General features: G+C 50.1%; 1 protein-coding gene across 1 annotated transcript in view; it reads right to left on the bottom strand.

Annotated features, from left to right (window-relative positions):
* ranbp9 (RAN binding protein 9) overlaps positions 1–18,880 on the bottom strand; it is a 107,537-nt gene that overhangs the window by 6,028 nt on the left and 82,629 nt on the right. The window contains exons 10-13 of the mRNA XM_085988819.1: positions 14,272–14,425; positions 13,202–13,323; positions 11,586–11,737; positions 7,340–7,451 (exon numbers count right to left, since the gene is read on the bottom strand). Of these exons, the coding sequence (XP_085844945.1) occupies positions 7,340–7,451; positions 11,586–11,737; positions 13,202–13,323; positions 14,272–14,425 (540 nt within the window). The remainder of the gene's footprint in view (positions 1–7,339; positions 7,452–11,585; positions 11,738–13,201; positions 13,324–14,271; positions 14,426–18,880) is intronic.

Here is an 18,880-nt window from a genome sequence, read left to right on the forward strand (position 1 = left end):
ATACTTTGGTTCTGTCTTCACAAAGGAGGACACAAATAACCTTCCAGAGATGTCAGGGAACATAGGGTCTAATGAGAGGGAGGAACTGAATGAAATCAGTATTTGTAGGGAATTGGTGTTAGGGAAATTGACGGCATTGAAGGCTGATAAATTGCCAGGGCCTGATAATCTACATCCTAGGGTACTTAAGGAAGTGGCCCTAGAAATAGTAGATGCATTGCTGGTCATCTTCCAGAGTCTATAGAATTTTGGAACAGTTCCCATGGATTGGAGGGTAGCTAATGTAACCCCACTGTTTAAAAAAGGTGGTAGAGAGAAACCGGGGAATTATAGACCGGTAAGCCTGACATCGTTAGTGGGGAAAATGCTAGAGTCCATTATAAAAGATGTAATAGCAGAGCACTTGGAAAACAGTGACAGGATCGGACAAAGTCAACATGGATTTACAAAAGGTAAATCATGCTTAACTAATCTACTGGAATTTTTTGAGGATGTAACTGGTAGAATAGATAAGGGAGAACCAGTGGATGTGGTGTATTTGGACTTTCAGAAGGCTTTCGATAAGGTCCCACATAAGAGATTGGCGTGCAAAGTTAAAGCACATGGGATTGGGGGTAAGGTACTGACTTGGATAGAGAACTGGTTGGCAGACAGGAAGCAAAGAGTTGGAATAAATGGGTCTTTTTCCGAGTGGCAGGCTAGTGGGGTACTGCAGGGATCGGTGCTATTCACAATATATATTAATGATCCAGACGAGGGAACTAGATGCAATATCTCCAAGTTTGCAGATGACACAAAGCTGGGTGGGCGTGTGTGCTGTGAGGAGGATGCAGAGAAACTCCAGTATGATTTGGACAGGTTGGGCAGATGCATGGCAGATGCAGTATAATGTGGATAAATGCGAGGTTATCCACTTTGGTGGCAAAAACAGGAAGGCAGATTATCTGAGCGGCAATAGATTGGGAGAAGGGGAAGTGCAACGAGACCTGCGTGTCCTTGTGCACCAGTCGCTGAAGGTAAGCGTGCAGGTGCAGCAGGCGGCTAAGGCGGCAAATGGTATGTTGGCTTTCATAGCGAGAGGATTCGAGTACAGGAGCTAGGATGTCTTGCTGCAGTTGTACAGGGTCTTGGTGAGACCACACCTTGAGTATTGTGTGCAGTTTTGGTTGCCTTATCTGAGGAAGGATGTTCTTGCCATGGAGGGAGTGCAGCAAAGATTCACCAGACTGATACCTGGGATGGCAGGAATGACGTATGGAGAGAGATTGGGTTGATTAGGCTTATATTCGCTGGAGTTTAGAAGAATGAGAGTGGATCTCATTGAAACTTTTTGGGCCTGAAATTCGGGTCCCCACGGGTGAGTAGGCGCTGGGTACTCAGGCGTAGGGTCAACGAAAGTGCTGGTTTCGTGCATGCACTGCACATGTGCTGGAAACCGGAACTTCCGTTCCCTTGAAGGAAGGGGTTCACAGGTCGACTGCGTGTGCCGGAGAGGCAGCGCGTACACTGGGAACTTACTTTTTTTTTTTTATAAACACAGGTTTCTCCGGGAGGGTAAGACTCTAGCAGCTGTGCGTTTAAAAAGCAGTCGCAAGGCCTGCTTTTAACAAGGTAAGTGGTGAATTAAGTAAAATTAAAACTTTTCTCCACAGGTTTATTATTTTTAAATACTTTAAAGTAAGTTAAGTATTTTAGCCCCGTTAAAAACGAATAAATTTTTTCAAAAATTTAAATTATTGTTTAAAAGTTATTTTATATATAGTTATTTTAAAAATGTGATTTAAAAAAAAATTATTTGAAGCTTTAGTTAGGTTTTGGGGCCGATCGCTATTCATAGATTTGATTCCCTGCTACGATTAGCTCCCCATGGCCTACGTGATCCCAGGGGACGCTTCAAACTAACTGCGCCCCTGGGATACGCAAGCACTGCGTTACCTGGACAAAGTTTCTCTCCTCTTCCATCTCCTCCCTTCCCTTAGCATTAATCTCCCCCCTTATCATCATAAGGGGTGGGGTGCATGGGGAAGCGAAGAGAAAGATGCAGAGGAATTCAGACAGTTACTGCACACTGTGGATTTGGGATGCGTGTTTAAAATTTTGCTGCTGTTCCTAAAATTTGTTGCCACAAGTTCCAGCTCTACAATCTGGAAGTACAGCACCTAAAGGGGGCGGGGCTGGAAAAGGTATACTTCAAATTAAGCCAGAAAAGTAGGACTTGAGGACAAATTTAAAATCACAAAATGTATTAAGAACTTCGCTGCTCAGAGTGAAAAACCTCTTTGGAATAACGTGCCGGGAGAGTAGTAGAACACAAATATTATGGTTGTGTGGTAAACCACTGTTATACCTGTCTGTATGTGTATGCGTATTCCACTAGGTACAGGTCTGGACATGCCTCGGCTGACTCCTCCCACTATTCCAGGTATATAAGTGACTACCTCCCAGTCCCTTAGTATTCTGGACGGGTCGACCACTCGAGACTAGACCTTCATTCTTTAGTTAATAAAAGCCTGGTTGTTACTCGCTTAACCTCAGTCTTTTGAGTAATTGATGGCGCATCAATTTTATTAACTAAATTTTTTATAATGGAGAAGATCCTCACACCAGCATGCCTGGACCTGGACAGTCGGGAAGCGGACGCTTCCACCAAGTTTGCCTCCACTGCGGTCGTAACGGATGCGAACAAACTGTCTGTCTGTCCTGATCTCCAAGGTGAACCACCGAGTGTACTCAGTCATCCGGGACGCGACCTCGTACACAGCCACCCTCCAGCTCCTCAAGACCCAGTACACGCGCCCTGTGAACGAAGTTTACGCCAGGCACCTCCTGGGGAGTCGCAAGCAACAACCTGGGGAATCGACTGAGGAATACCTCCAAGCACTGTCCGTGCTTGGCCGGGCCTGTGGGTGTAAGGCAGTAACGCCCACTAAGTACACGGAGGAACTGATCCGGGATGCCTTCGTAGCGGGCCACAGGTCCAACTACACCCGACAGCGACTGCTGGAGCAGAGTGACCTCACCCTCGACAAAGCCTCCGAAATCGCACTAACGCTGAACGCATGGATGCCTACTCCTCTGCACCGTGGACGCCGCGGGGAACGACAACCTGGGACACGGTAGGACAGCCCCATAGCACCGTGCCACCCCAGCCACAGCCCAACCACCGCAGCAGTGTCCCAAAGCCAGACAGCAGTATCCCAAGGCCAGAAATGCTACTTCTGTGGCCAGGCCAAACACCCCAGAGCGCGCTGCCTGGCGAAGAATGCGACCTGCTCGGGCTGCGGGAAAAAGGGACACTACGCTAGTGTCTGCAAGGCCAAAGCCACCCCGAACGCCAGCAGCGCCGCGTGTGGGCCGTGCGAGCCGCCATCTTGGGCCCCCAACAGCGCCGCGTGTGGGCCGTCATCTTGGGCCTCCCCAGCCATGTGCGAACCACCGCAGCAGCAGCCATCTTGGACGACTCCAGCCACATGGGAATCATGGACGCCGCCATCTTGGACACCAGCCGGGACGCAGCAGGCCGCCAACCCCCCCACCCCCCCCCCCCCCCATCTGATATCCGCAGCGACACACCGACCCCTAGGCTGGCCTCTGTTACGCTGGACCAAACGAGACCGCACCAACTAGCTCGGTCCAAAATGGACATTAAGGTAAACGGCCATGCAATAAACTGCCTTTTTGACTCCGGGAGCACAGAGAGCTTCATCCACCCCGACACGGTGCGGCGTTGCTCTCTCCCAGTCCTGCCTGCGCACCAGCGGATTTCTATGGCCGCCGAGTCCCAGTCAGCGGACATTGGCGGCTACTGCGTGGTGACACTAGTAGTAGACGGGACTGTGTTCAATAATTTTAAACTCCTGGTCCTGCCCCAACTTTGCGCTGCCATTCTACTGGGGTTGGATTTCCAGTGCCACCTCAAAAGCGTTACGATGGCGTACGGTGGCCCCCTCCCCCCACTCTCAGTCCACAGCCTCCAAATTGCCCGCTGCGCACCAGATGCAACCTCTCCACACTCAGAGTCCCACCCCCCCCCACTGTTTGCTAACCTCACCCCCGACTGTAAGCCCATCGCCACAAAGAGCAGGCGATAGTGTGCCGGGGACAGGGCTTTCATCAAAACCAAAGTGGAGCGGCTCCTGAAGGAGGGGATTATTGAGGGCAGCTCCAGCCCCTGGCGAGCCCAGGTTGTGGTCGTTAAGACCGGCGAGAAACAACGCCTGGTCATCGACTACAGCCAAACAATAAACCGCTACACCCTGCTGGATGCCTACCCACTCCCCCGCATAGCTGACATGGTCAACCAGATCGCGCAGTACCGCGTCTTTTCGACCATTGACCTGAAATCAGAGTACCACCAGCTCCCCATCCGCCCCGAAGACCGCCAGTATACTGCTTTTGAGGCAAACGGCCGCCTCTATCACTTCCTTAGGGTTCCCTTTGGCGTTACCAACAGGGTCTCCGTCTTCCAAAGGGAGATGGACCGGATGGTCGATCAAAACGCGCTGCAGGCCACTTTCCCTTACCTAGACAATGTGACCATCTGCGGCCATGACTTGCAGGACCATGACGCAAACCTCGAGAAATTCCTCCGCACCGCCCAACTCCTGAACCTGACATATAACAAGGAGAAGTGCATATTCCACACAGACCGCCTCGCCATCCTTGGCTGTGTTGTGGAACACGGGATCATCGGTCCCGACCCGGACCGGATGTGTCCCCTTATGGAACTCCCACTGCCTAAAAGCTCTGAAGAGGTGCCTAGGGTTTTTTCCTACTACACCCAGTGGGTCCCCTACTATGCAGACAAAGCCCGTCCACTGATCAAATCCACCTCTTTTCCCCTGATGGCAGAGGCCCGCTCGGCCTTCCACCGTATCAAGGAGGACATTGCCAAAGCCACCATGCACGCAGTGGACGAATCCATCCCCTTCCAGGTGGAAAGCGATGCGTCCGACTTCGCTCTGGCCGCCACCCTTTATCAGGCGGGGAGACCTGTGGCATTCTTCTCACGAACCCTCCAGGGCCCGGAGACCAGACACTCCGCGGTCGAGAAGGAGGCCCAGGCTATTGTGGAGGCTGTGCGTCATTGGAGGCACTACCTGGCTGGAAAACGATTTACCCTGCTCACTGACCAGTGTTCAGTTGCTTTTATGTTCAACAACAAGCAGAGGGGCAAAATCAAAAATGACAAGATCTTGAGGTGGAGAATCGAACTTTCTACCTACAATTACGAGATCTTGTACCGGCCTGGGAAGCTCAATGAACCCCCAGATGCCCTATCGCGTGGCACCTGCGCCAGCGCGCAGATCGATAGGCTGAGGGCCCTCCACAATGACCTCTGCCACCCGGGGGTCACCAGGTTCTTCCACTTCATCAAGGCCCGCAACCTGCCTTACTCCATTGAGGTCAGGACCATGACCAAGAACTGCCAAGTCTGCGCTGAGTGCAAACCGCACTTTTATAGACCAGACAGAGCCCACCTGATAAAAGCCACTCGCCCTTTCGAACGCCTGAGCGTCGATTTTAAAGGGCCTCTCCCCTCCTCCGACCGCAATGTGTACTTCCTCAACATCATTGACGAGTACTCCCGTTTCCCGTTCGCTATCCCCTGCCCGGACATGACCAGTGCCACGGTCATTAAATGTCTGAACAGCCTCTTCACCCTGTTCGGTTTCTCCAGCTATATCCATAGCGACCGGGGCTCATCGTTTATGAGCGATGAACTCCGCCAGTACCTGCTCGCTAGGGGTCTAGCCACAAGCAGGACCACCAGTTACAACCCCCGGGGGAACGGGCAGGTGGAAAGAGAGAATGCAACAGTTTGGAAGGCCGCCCTACTAGCCTTAAAGTCTAGGGGTCTTCCGACCTCCCGCTGGCAGGAGGTGCTCCCCGATGCGCTCCACTCGATTCGGTCACTGCTCTGCACTGCCACCAATGCCACCCCTCACGAGAAAATGTTTGTCTTCCCAAGGAAGTCCACATCGGGGACAGCGTTACTGCCATGGCTGACGTCCCCAGGGCCGGTACTACTGAGAAGACACGTGAGGACCAATAAAACGGACCCCCTGGTCGAGAGGGTCGACCTCCTCCACGCCAACCCCCAGTACGCTTCCATTGCGTACCCGGACGGGCGGGAGGACACAGTCTCCATACGAGACCTTGCACCCTCGGGGACCGCTGTAACCCACTACCCATTACCACCCCCCCCAACGACACCCTCAGGGACCGCTGTAACCCACTACCCATTACCACCCCCCCCCCCCCCCCCCCCACGGCCCGATATCCAACCCCAGCAGCCGGCTCGCCTTGGACCGTCACCCACGAGGACTACACTCCAGTGCCCCAGCCTACACGGGACGTGACGCCGGAAGCTCCACCACCCCTGCCGTCGCCACGTCGATCACAGTGGCAGACAAGACCTCCGGAGAGACTCCAATACACGAACTTTTAAATACACTTCACCCCGCCGGACTCATTTTTAAACAAGGGGTGAATGTGGTAAACCACTGTTATACCTGTCTGTATGTGTATGTGTATTCCACTAGGTACAGGTCTGGACATGCCTCGGCTGACTCCTCCCACTATTCCAGGTATATAAGTGACTACCTCCCAGTCCCTTAGTATTCTGGACGGGTCGACCACGCGAGACTAGACCTTCATTCTTTAGTTAATAAAAGCCTGGTTGTTACTCGCTTAACCTCAGTCTTTTGAGTAATTGATGGCGCATCAGGTTGTTCACGAGTTGAATGTTACAATGGGAATTAGACAGATGGGCTTCGATTGGCCAAAAGATCTTTTCTCAGCCTTGACACTGCATAGATGAAGCAAAGAAAAATCAAGGTTGGGAAACTAGCACTGGTACAGCAGGGCACCAAGGTAACCAACGCTGGTAGGGCATCACACGGAGGTGACCTGGTGTGTCCCGAGTGGTGTTCCCATATAAAGCTTACCTGGTCTATGTGGACGAAACAGGAAAGGGGGGGGGGGGGGGGGGGTAAGCATCGGGATTGAAGCCTATGGAGATGATCAAATGTTGCTGGGTTGGCTGGGTTAGCTATTGAAGTCTAGGATTGATATTTCACTCACAACTTTTGAGGATCACAGTACTAGTGCAGGATTTTACCACACTCAATTAATCTTCAGAGAGTAATGTCTATCTACAGTTAACTCAATAATGGTCTGTAGGCTTAATGAATTAAACAGCATTCTCCCATTTCATCATGCTTTATGGGCAACAAAAAGGGTTAACACTTAGTTTTAAAAATACATTTTTAGATCTAGTAGTCATGATGAACACCGACTTAAAAAATTAAGGTGTAAATATACCACTTGCACTTACCTAATATAGCACTATTCAATGCAGAGCACACAGGTTCTCTTTGCACTACCTCAAGCTGATATCCTACTGGACTGTTCCATGGGTCGGAATAGGCAAGTAGACTAAATGCATCCTGAATGGCACAATGAAGATTTAATATCTCACATGAACGGTGGGAAAAAAACTAATTCAACACGGAAAGGCATTTAAGAGAAAGTTATTCAATTACCCAAAGATTTACTAAATTACCACTTATAAATCAGACAATGTCAAATTACATTTGAGCGATGCATCAGTAAAAAGGCACAGCCTCTATACATCTTAAACTTAATGCCGTTGTAAACATAACATTAGGAGTTATATAAAAAAAGTTCATTTCTGAATTCTTGGATTTGACACCATAGTTAATGTGGAAGCCAAGTGGACAAATACATGATTCAGTTTGTTAAAGAAAGCACAAGTGTTCTTGCTCAGGCCAACATCCCCAGCATCGAAGCTTTGACCACGCTCAATCAGCTCCGATGGACGGGTCACATTGTCCGCATGCCCGATACGAGACTCCCAAAACAAGCGCTCTACTCGGAGCTCCAGCACGGCAAGAGAGCCCCAGGTGGGCAGAGGAAACGCTTCAAGGACACCCTCAAAGCCTCCTTGAAAAAGTGTAACATTCCCATTGACACCTGGGAATCCCTGGCCCAAGACCACACAAAGTGGAGGAGAAACATCCGGGAAGGCACCGAACACCTCGAGTCTCTTCGCCGGGAGCAAGCGGAAGCCAAGCGCAGGCAGCACAAGGAGCGCACGTCAACCCAAGCACCCCACCCACCCGCCCCTTCAACCACCATCTGCCCCACCTGTGACAGAGACTGTAGGTCCCGCATTGGACCCATCAGTCACCTGAGAACTCATTTTTAATGTGGAAGCAAGTCATCCTCGGTTCCAAGGGACTGCTTAAGAAGAAAAGGCACTGAAAGGCACAGTAGCTTAGAGACACTGGCCCTTTAATTCTGAGTCCCATGATCGGCAGCTGGACGCAACTGCACCAGATTTGAATATTGCAAGGCAGGGCAAAGTTGGAATCCTGCCGGCAATTGGCCTGGAAGGCCTGAGAAATTCATTTAGGAGAGAGAGATAGCAATATCTACTGCAAAACGAGATCGGCAAAGCACCATTTTAGAGAGTCTGCAGGATATTCGTATACTCTCAGGGATTAACGCATATTGGTAATTCCATAAAGCCTGTTCTCCTGCAGATCTGTGATAATTAATATCTGATCCCATGCCGGGTGGGACAGCAGGAGACAGCTCTGAGGATTCTCCCTCAGATGCCTTCACAGGTGGAAGAAAGTCAGCAGGCTAAGGGTGTGGAGATTCCAAGCCCAAGGTAAGCAGTCAGTCACAGGTCCATCACAGGATTTAGCAGCACCTCAGAGGAGGGCTTCCTCAGACTCCCACAGAGCTCAGTCATATTGGACCCCAGGCTTTCAGATGTTACAATAGGACAAAAGCAAACGAAAAATGGCACTAAAAGTGGTGAAACTAAATGACTTTTCAGTCGTAAAGTTCCAGAAATCTTTTACGCTTTTTGTTGTTTGAAATATATTTATGACATTCATCATTTTTTTTTTTTTAAAAACTGAAAATAAAGTTGTGCTGGAATGAAGAAAGATATTGGCAGACTTCAGACCCTCAGTGGACTTCTGCATTTAATGATGAATGGTGTGCTCTGAAGGGTTGTAGGTTTAAATTATGTGAAGTAGTCTGGTTATTACACAGGCGGCCGAGGCCGAGCGAGGGGGAGGGAGGGAGGCCGAGGCCGAGCGAGGGGGAGGGAGGGAGGCCGAGGCCGAGCGAGGGGGAGGGAGGGAGGCCGAGGCCGAGCGAGAGGGAGGCCGAGCGAGAGGGAGGGAGGGAGGCCGGGAGGCCGAGCGAGAGGGAGGGAGGCCGAGCGAGAGGGAGGGAGGGAGGCCGAGGCCGAGGGAGAGAGGGAGGGAGGGGGAGGCCAAGGCCGAGCGAGAGGGAGGGAGGGAGGGAGGGAGGGAGGGAGGGAGGGAGGCCGAGGCCGAGGCCGAGGCCGAGCGAGGGAGGGAGGGAGGGAGGCCGAGCGAGAGGGAGGGAGGCCGAGCGAGAGGGGAGGGAGGGAGGGAGGCCGAGCGAGAGGGAGGGAGGGAGGGAGGCCGAGCGAGAGGGAGGGAGGGAGGGAGGCCGAGCGAGAGGGAGGGAGGGAGGGAGGCCGAGGCCGAGCGAGAGGGAGGGAGGGAGGCCGAGGCCGAGCGAGAGGGAGGGAGGGAGGCCGGCCGAGGCCGAGCGAGAGGGAGGGAGGCCGGCCGAGGCCGAGCGAGAGGGAGGGAGGCCGGCCGAGGCCGAGCGAGAGGGAGGGAGGGAGGGAGGGAGGGAGGGAGGCCGAGGCCGAGCGAGAGGGAGGGAGGGAGGGCGAGGCCGAGGCCGAGCGAGAGGGAGGGAGGGAGGGCGAGGCCGAGGCCGAGCGAGAGGGAGGGAGGGAGGGAGGCCGAGCGGGAGGGAGGCCGAGCGAGAGGGAGGGAGGGAGGGAGGGAGGCCGAGGCCGAGCGAGAGGGAGGGAGGGAGGCCGAGCGAGAGGGAGGGAGGGAGGGAGGCCGAGCGAGAGGGAGGGAGGGAGGGAGGCCGAGGCCAAGACCGAGCGAGAGGGAGGGAGGGAGGGAGGCCGAGGCCGAGCGGGAGGGAGAGGGAGGGAGGCCGAGACCGAGCGAGAGGGCGGGAGGGAGGCCGAGACCGAGCGGGAGGGAGGGAGGCCGAGACCGAGCGGGAGGGAGGGAGGCCGAGACCGAGCGGGAGGGAGGGAGGCCGAGACCGAGCGGGAGGGAGGGAGGCCGAGACCGAGCGGGAGGGAGGGAGGCCGAGACCGAGCGGGAGGGAGGGAGGCCGAGACCGAGCGGGAGGGAGGGAGGCCGAGACCGAGCGGGAGGGAGGGAGGCCGAGACCGAGCGGGAGGGAGGGAGGCCGAGACCGAGCGGGAGGGAGGGAGGCCGAGACCGAGCGGGAGGGAGGGAGGGAGGCCGAGACCGAGCGGGAGGGAGGGAGGCCGAGACCGAGCGGGAGGGAGGGAGGGAGGCCGAGACCGAGCGGGAGGGAGGCCGAGACCGAGCGGGAGGGAGGGAGGGAGGCCGAGACCGAGCGGGAGGGAGGGAGGGAGGCCGAGACCGAGCGGGAGGGAGGGAGGGAGGGAGGCCGAGACCGAGCGGGAGGGAGGGAGGCCGAGACCGAGCGGGAGGGAGGGAGGGAGGCCGAGACCGAGCGGGAGGGAGGGAGGCCGAGACCGAGCGGGAGGGAGGGAGGCCGAGACCGAGCGGGAGGGAGGGAGGGAGGCCGAGACCGAGCGGGAGGGAGGGAGGGAGGCCGAGACCGAGCGGGAGGGAGGGAGGCCGAGACCGAGCGGGAGGGAGGGAGGCCGAGACCGAGCGGGAGGGAGACCGAGACCGAGCGGGAGGGAGACCGAGACCGAGCGGGAGGCCGAGACCGAGCGGGAGGCCGAGCGGGAGGCCGAGACCGAGCGGGAGGCCGAGACCGAGCGGGAGGCCGAGACCGAGCGGGAGGCCGAGACCGAGCGGGAGGCCGAGACCGAGCGGGAGGCCGAGACCGAGCGGGAGGGAGGCCGAGACCGAGCAGGAGGGAGGGAGGCCGAGCGAGAGGGAGGGAGGGCGAGACCGAGCGAGAGGGAGGGAGGCCGAGCGAGAGGGAGGGAGGCCGAGCGAGAGGGAGGGAGGCCGAGCGAGAGGGAGGGAGGCCGAGCGAGAGGGAGGGAGGCCGAGCGAGAGGGAGGGAGGGCGAGACCGAGCGAGAGGGAGGGAGGGAGGCCGAGGCCGAGCGAGAGGGAGGGAGGCCGAGACCGAGCGAGAGGGAGGCCGAGACCGAGTGAGGGAGGCCGAGACCGAGCGAGAGGGTTGGTCAATCGGTATACATTATTTTTGTCCAAAAAGCATGCAGTAACCACTTTATTTTCTGTTCTTTAACCAACTTCCTATCCATGGTACCACATTCCCTTTAATGTTGTGTGCCTGATTTGTATCAACAAGCTTTGCCAGCCTACATTATGTGCTCAAATCCTGGAATGTGGCTTGAATGCACAGGGTTAGTGTCCGAGGAGAAGACCGGGCTATCAATGGAGCCAAACTGACATTTGTGCTTCACCTTTCCTGAGATTTGATTTTAAAATTAGTACGTTTTTAGTTTATCATTTTCAGTAACAGTACAAGTTCCATATCAAGCATAAATTTGCATGACTTTGGTACCTGAAGCATTTTTTTATTGGCTGTGTTTTTGCCACATTCTCTTCTCAGCTGCTCACTCACGGTTTGCAGTTCGCGCCCAAAATGAATCATACGTTCGATCGCTGCCTGGCTGCCACCACAAAGTTGGCGTCGCGACTGAGTCAAGTCTATTTCTGTCCAGAATCCATGAAAAAAATTAATCAAACTAATTTCTTACATTAAAAGATAGCAGTCAGACTCTGAATAAAACTGTAAAGCAGCCACTGAATCTGAATCAGGAAGCAAACTTCTAAAGTCGATTGAGCACATCAGAATCATTTAGCTGGAAAGCCTAACTATGTAAACTAAAAGTTGAAATGAAGCTTTAATTAGTTAAAAAAAGGATGTAGGGCGATTGGGGAATGGGGGCTGGGAACAAAGAGATGGAGACAATGGTTTCCCCTTTTTGCCTGTTCTCAGGTGGCCTCCTGGTTCCTGTAACTAACGCAAAATCACAAATAAAAGATTCTTAACTACAGGGGAGCCAATTAACATTTGTAGAAGTCATGTAATCTGATATCATGTGATCTGACATCACGTGATTCACACATGGGCAGATGTCATGTGGTCAGAATATCACTTGATCAAACCTACAGGATTGCCTCCAATCAGTGTTGGCAGCCCTGCTCCACCAGTATATCAGGTACGGGATGAGCTTCTAACAGCCCCTTATCACCCCCAGCACTTCATAATTAGCAGCTGCAGCACACGGAGGGAGGGGGTCCTGGACAGGGGTCTGCAGGACATTAATCCCCCCCCTCCCCCCACAATTTGTCTGGGATCTCCCAGGCATTCCAGCCCTACAGCAACCTCGCCAACCTGGGACCTTTACCACCTAGAAGGACAAGGGCAGCAGGCGCATGGGAATATCACCACCTCCAAGTCACACACCATCCTGACTTGGAAATATATTGCCGTTCCTTCGCCGTTGCTGGGTCAAAATCCTGGAACTCTCTTCCTAACAGCACTGTGGGAGTACCTTCACCACATGGACTGCAGCAGTTCAAGAAGAAAGCTCATCACCACCTTTCTCAAGGGAAATTAGGGATGGGCAATAAATGCTGGCATTGCCAGCAATGCCCACATCCCATGAATGAATAAAAAAAGCCACCTTGCCCTGTGCCCATAGAAATTCATAGTTGCAGTGCAAAGGGGTGGGGGAAGGAAAACAGAAGAGGAGAAAGAACTTGAAGGTTGAAGTGAATAGAGGGGTCTTTTCCTGTAACTGACTTGTGCTTTCCTGACCTTGGAGTAAAATGTGACAGCGTTGTACTAGGCACTCTTCATTTTGATGAGCCCATTTTTATAAAAACGATTTATGCTTACTCCCATCCTCAGTGTGTTCAGTCAGTAGAACATTTTGCTGCATGTTCAGACAGCTCAGTCATAAAAAAGCAAAGGTGCAAATCCAAAACAGAAGACAGAAAATGCTGGAAATATACAGATCAGTCAACCTTTAATCAGAGGGGAGAAAAAAAAATGTAAAATTTTGGGTGCAGACCTTTCTTCAGAACTGCGTTCCGACAAAAGGTCTACACTCAAAACAATAGCCTGCCTTTTCTAATTAAACTCATATTTGTAGAGTTAAATATTCATACCCATTTCAGTATCATTTTCATCCATATCATGGTCATGCTTTGAACTGCCATTAAGGAAACCATTAGGTGAAGAGTCCACCACCCCATTGGTGTAGTGCTCAGTCTCCATATCTATATCGATGCTAGAGAATAAGATAAATAAGAATGAAAACGCAGAATGTATTTAAAGAAAATTGTATCCCTGCTTTGTAAAATCTGTCCTCATCCCAGTTCGAAGAAATTTTAAATAGCAAAACAATAAAAGACCCACACAGCATTTTGTAAGCCAGCTGTTTCCCCCACTCCCCCTACGTAAATAGTTTTAGCCCCATTCTTCTATCTTGCCCAACATTTGTAGACAACTGACTTCTTCTCAAGCTTACATCAATCAATGCTTTCTGTAATAAGCCACTAGAAGGTACAGGAGACAGCTGATTTACATTCAGAATTCCCTCCTTCAGACATTCTAGCTGAGGTTGGGAACTCAGCAAGAGGACCAGTGGCTCCATGGCAGATCATGCTAACTAAGCTGCAACACAATCTAGTGCAAGCCAATTAAAAAAAATAAACATGCAGGTATTTCTCCTCTTCCTCACAACCCCCCCCCCCCCCCCCCCACCAGCCCAAACAAAGACAAAACAATAACCTTTCTGGCTTTTTTGCTTGGGTCATGCACCAGCTGTGACCAATAACTCGTGGGTGTTTGGCAGTACTGCTACAAAACGAACTGCCAGGGACTATATAAATCACGATGCTTAAGTCTGCTTATCACCTTTATTTATATTACATTGTCATTTAGATTAGTGCCATGAGCTGACAAATTTTAACACATTCTTTTTCAGTACTGTAATTATGAGGAAGTATTCATGCTGTAACTATACCCTCCTGCCAGTGGTGGTGCTGCAGCCAGCCCTTGAGATTGTTTAACTATACTCAAATATGTAAACTTGGTCGGAAATAAAATACTTGGGGTGAAAAAAGTAAGAAGAAAAAAGAGCCAAGTTAACTTGCTGGATTCATAATTCCAGCTCAGTAAATATACAAGAAAAACAACAAAAATTGAAGACGGAAAATTAAACTAAAACACTTACTTGTCTCTGTTACAGCTGTTTGATTGCTGAGATCTTGCAGCATTTAAACTGTTTAGTTCTGGTGTATTTAAACAGGAGGTTGGGTGCTTATTGTGACTACTGGATTGATGACCTTTATTAGATATTACACCATTGCTACAATTATTTTCATAACCTGTCAAAATATGAAACACATCAAGCCCATTATGCTTTGCCTGCTCAATTACTTTAGCACAGAAAATACACGCATTGTATCAAAGGATGAAACGGGGAGCTACAAGGATACCGTGCGACCGGTTCTGGGACAACGGTTTGGAGGAAAGGACAGTAACAAAGCTCTCCAAGTTTTTGAAACCAAATTGGGTAGGGTCAGAAGGTTTTTTGTAACTCTGCAAATCCTGTGACATCATTATAAACTGTCACAGACCCTTCAAGAAAGTCTTTTATGAAATAAAAAAATAACCAACATACTAATTCCTGATAATTAAAAGATTATAGTCATTAAACCAAGATGATGTCAGTGAAGGTGAGGAACCATAAATAGCGCTCGTTTCAGGCACTGAAGGTGGCCATCAACCATCAAGCTCTAGATAGCTCATCAGATAAGTGCAGGCCACAGCATTACTTCAATCAGGGACACTGGCCTTTGTTAGGAAAAGATAAAGCTTTCAAGAAAAGCCTGAAAATACTTCAGAGGAACAACCTTAATTCTGATGCTTTACCAGAAGCCACCATGATGTGCAATCTTCCTCATTCCTAGTACTTAGAAATTTGAGTATAAAAAGGTGTCAATTGCAGTCGTTTGCAGAGTTCAATATGGAGACTTGCTAAACTCTCAAATGATTGAAATTACACAAGTAACTGTCTAATTGTACAAAAGCAAAATACTGAAGATGCTAGAAATCTGAAATAAAAACAGAAAATGCTGGAAACACTCAGCAGGTCAGACAGCATCTCTGGAGCGAGAAACAGAGAAAACGGTTCAGGTCGATGACCTTTCATCGGTCTAATTGTAACTGGATGAGGGAGTGGCCATCCACTTGTATGTGGGGCATGTTTCCTTCTAGTGAGTGTAATTTATTTGGTTTGGGGAGGGGGATTAAACATAAGAAATAGGATCAGGAGTAGGCCATTTGACCCTTTGAGCCTGCTCCGCCATTCAATGAGATCATGGCCGATCTTCTACCTCATCTCCACCTTCCCGCACTAGCCCATATCTCTCGATTCCTTTACATAGAAACATAGAAGATAGGAGCAGGAGTAGGCCATTCGGCCCTTCGAGCCTGCTCCGCCATTCAATGAGATCATGGCTGATCATTCAAATTCAGTACCCTGTCCCTGCCTTCTCCCCATATCCCTTGATCCCTTTAGCCTTAAGAAATATATCCAACTCTTTCTTGAATATACTTAATGAACTGGCCTCCACCGCCCTCTGTGGCAGAGAATTCCACAGGTTCACCACTCTCTGGGTGAAGAAATTCCTCCTCATTTCAGTCCTAAATGTCCTACCCCTTATCCTTAGACTATGACCCCTGGTTCTGGACTCCCGACCATCGGGAACATCCTTCCAGCATCTAGTCTGTCCAGGCCTGACAGAATTTTATAGGTTTCGATGAGATCCCCTCTCAATCTTCTAAACTCCAGTGAGTATAAGCCCAATTGACACAATCTCTCCTCATACGTCATTCCTGCCATCCCAGGTATCAGCCTGGTGAATCTTTGCTGCAATCCCTCCATGGCAAGAACGTCCTTCCTCAGATAAGGCGACCAAAACTGCACATAATACTCAAGGTGCGGTCTCACCAAGGCCCTATACAACTGTAGCAAGACATCCTTGTTCCTGTACTTGAACCCTCTTGCTACGAAGGCCAACATACCATTTGCCTTCTTAACCGCCTGCTGCACCTGCATGCTTACCTTCAGCGACTGGTGCACAAGAACACCCAGGTCTCTTTGCACTTCCCCTTCTCCCAATCTATTGCCATTCAAATAATAATCTGCCTTCCTGTTTTTGACACCAAAGTGGATAACCTCACATTTATCCACATTATAGTGCATTTGCCATGTTTCTGCCCAACCACCTAACCTGTCCAAATCGTACTGGAGTTTCATGACATCCTCCTCACAGCATACCCTCCCACCCAGCTTTGTGTCGTCTGCAAATTTGGAGATATTACATCCAATTCCCTTGTCCAGATCATTAATATATATTGTGAACAGCTGGGGTCCTAGGACTGATCCTTGTGGTACCCCACTAGTCACTGCCTGCCACTCGGAAAACGACCCGTTTATTCCAACTCTTTTGGCTTTCTGTCCGCCAACCAGTTCTCTATCCAAGTCAATACCTTGCCCCCAATCCCATGTGCCTTAATTTTGCACGCTAATCTCTTATGCGGGACCTTATCGAAAGCCTTCTGAAAGTCCAAATATACCACATCCACTGGTTCTCCCTTATCTATTTTAGCAGTTACATCCTCAAAAAATTCCAGTAGTCAAGCATGATTTACCTTTTGTAAATCCATGTTGACTTTGTCCAATCCTGTCACTGCTTTCCAAGTGCTCTGCTATTACATCTTTTATAATGGACTCCAGCATTTTCCCCACTACTGATGTCAGGCTTACCGGTCTATAATTCCCCGCTTTTTCTCTGCCACCTTTTTTGAATAGTGGGGTAACATTAGCTACCCTCCAATCCATGGGTACCGTTCCAGAGTCTATCGAGTTCTGGAAGATGACCAGCAATGCATCTACTATTTCTAGGGCCACTTCCTTAAGTACCCTGGGATGTAGATTATCAGGCCCTAGGGATTTATCGGCCTTCAGTCTCATCAATTTTCCTAACACCATTTCCCTACAAATACGGATTTCTTTCAGTTCCACCCTTTCATCAGACCCTATGTTCCCCGGTATTTCTGGGAGGTTATTTGTGTCCTCCTTTGTGAAGACAGAACCAAAATATGTATTTAGTTGGTCTGCCATTTCTTTGTTCCCCACTATAAATTCCCCCGATTCTGACTGCAAGGGACCTACGCTTGACTTCACCAATCTTTTTCTCTTCACATATCTATAAAAGCTTTTAGTGTCAGTTTTTATGTTCCCTGAAAGCTTACTCTCATATTCTATTTTCCCCTTTCTTAATTAATCCCTTTGTCCTCCTTTGTTGAATCCTGAACTGCTCCCAATCCTCAGGATTATTGCTTTTTCTGGCCAATTTGTATGTCCTCTCCTTGGATCTTATGCTATCCCTAATTTCCCTTGTTACCCACGGTTGAGTCACCTTCTGTGTTTTATTTTTGTGCCAAACTGGGATGAACTTCTGTAGTTCATCCATTCGGTCTTTGAATGTTTGCCATTGCCTATCCACCGTCAACCCTTTCAGTGCCATTCCCCAATCAATCCTACCCAACTCGCTCCTCAGACCATCGTAGTTTCCTTTATTTAAATTGAGGACCCTTGTTTGAGTCAACTACTTCATTCTCCATCTTAATGAAGAATTCGATCATATTATGATCGCTCTGACCCAAGGGGCCTCGTACAAGATTGCTAATTAATCCTTTCTCGTTACATAATACCCAGGCTAAGATGGCCTGATCTCTGGTTGGTTCCTCGACATATTGGTCCAGGAAACCATCCCGTAAACACTCCAGGAATTCCTCCTCCACAGTATTGTTACTAATTTGGTTAGCCCAATCTATATGTAGATTAAAGTCACCCATGATGACTGCTGTGCCCTTATTGCACGCTTCTTTAATTTCCCTTTTAATGCCATCCCCAACCTCCGCCTTACTGTTTGGAGGTCTATATACCACTCCCACTAATGTTTTTTTCCCCTTAGTATTTCTCAATTCTACCCATACAGATTCCACATCATCAGAGCTAATATCCTTCATTACAATTGTGTTAATCCCTTCTTTAACCAGTAATGCTACCCCACCTCCCTTTCCTTTTTGCCCATCTTTCCTGAATATCGAATACCCCTGGATGTTGAGTTCCCAGTCTTGGCCATCCTTGAGCCACGTTTCCGTAATCCCAACCAAATCGTATTCGTTTACCTCTATTTGCGCAGCCAATTCATCCACCTTATTACAAATGCTCCTCGCATTAAGACACAAAGCCTTCAGGCTTGTTTTTTTTAACGCTCTTAGACCTATTAGAATTATTATTTACTGTGGCCATGTTTGATTTAAACCGTTGATTTCTCTGACTACCACTTGTTTTTCTCCTTATCTTTTGCTTTTATCCTTGTTTCCCTTTCCTCTGTCTCCCTGCTCAGGTTCCCAACCCCCTTCCATTTTAGTTTAAACCCTCCCCCACAGCACTAGCAAACAAACCCCCTAGGACATCGGTTCCAGCCCTGCCCAGGTGCAGACTGTCCGGTTTGAACTGGTCCCACCTCCCCCAGAACCGGTTCCAATGTCCCAGGAACTTGAATCCCTCCCCCTGGCACCATTCCTCTAGCCACGTATTCATCTGAAGTATCCTTCTATTTCTACTCTGGCTAGCACGTGGCACTGGTAGCAATCCTGAGATTACTACCTTTGAGGTCCTGTTTTTTAATTTACCTCCTAACTACCTATATTCCGCTTTTAGGACCTCATCCCGCTTTTTACCTACATCGTTGGTGCCTATA

This window comes from Somniosus microcephalus, chromosome 5, assembly GCF_052327205.1.
Source record: "Somniosus microcephalus isolate GS21.2 chromosome 5, FLI_Smic_1.0, whole genome shotgun sequence".
Lineage (NCBI taxonomy): Eukaryota > Metazoa > Chordata > Chondrichthyes > Squaliformes > Somniosidae > Somniosus > Somniosus microcephalus.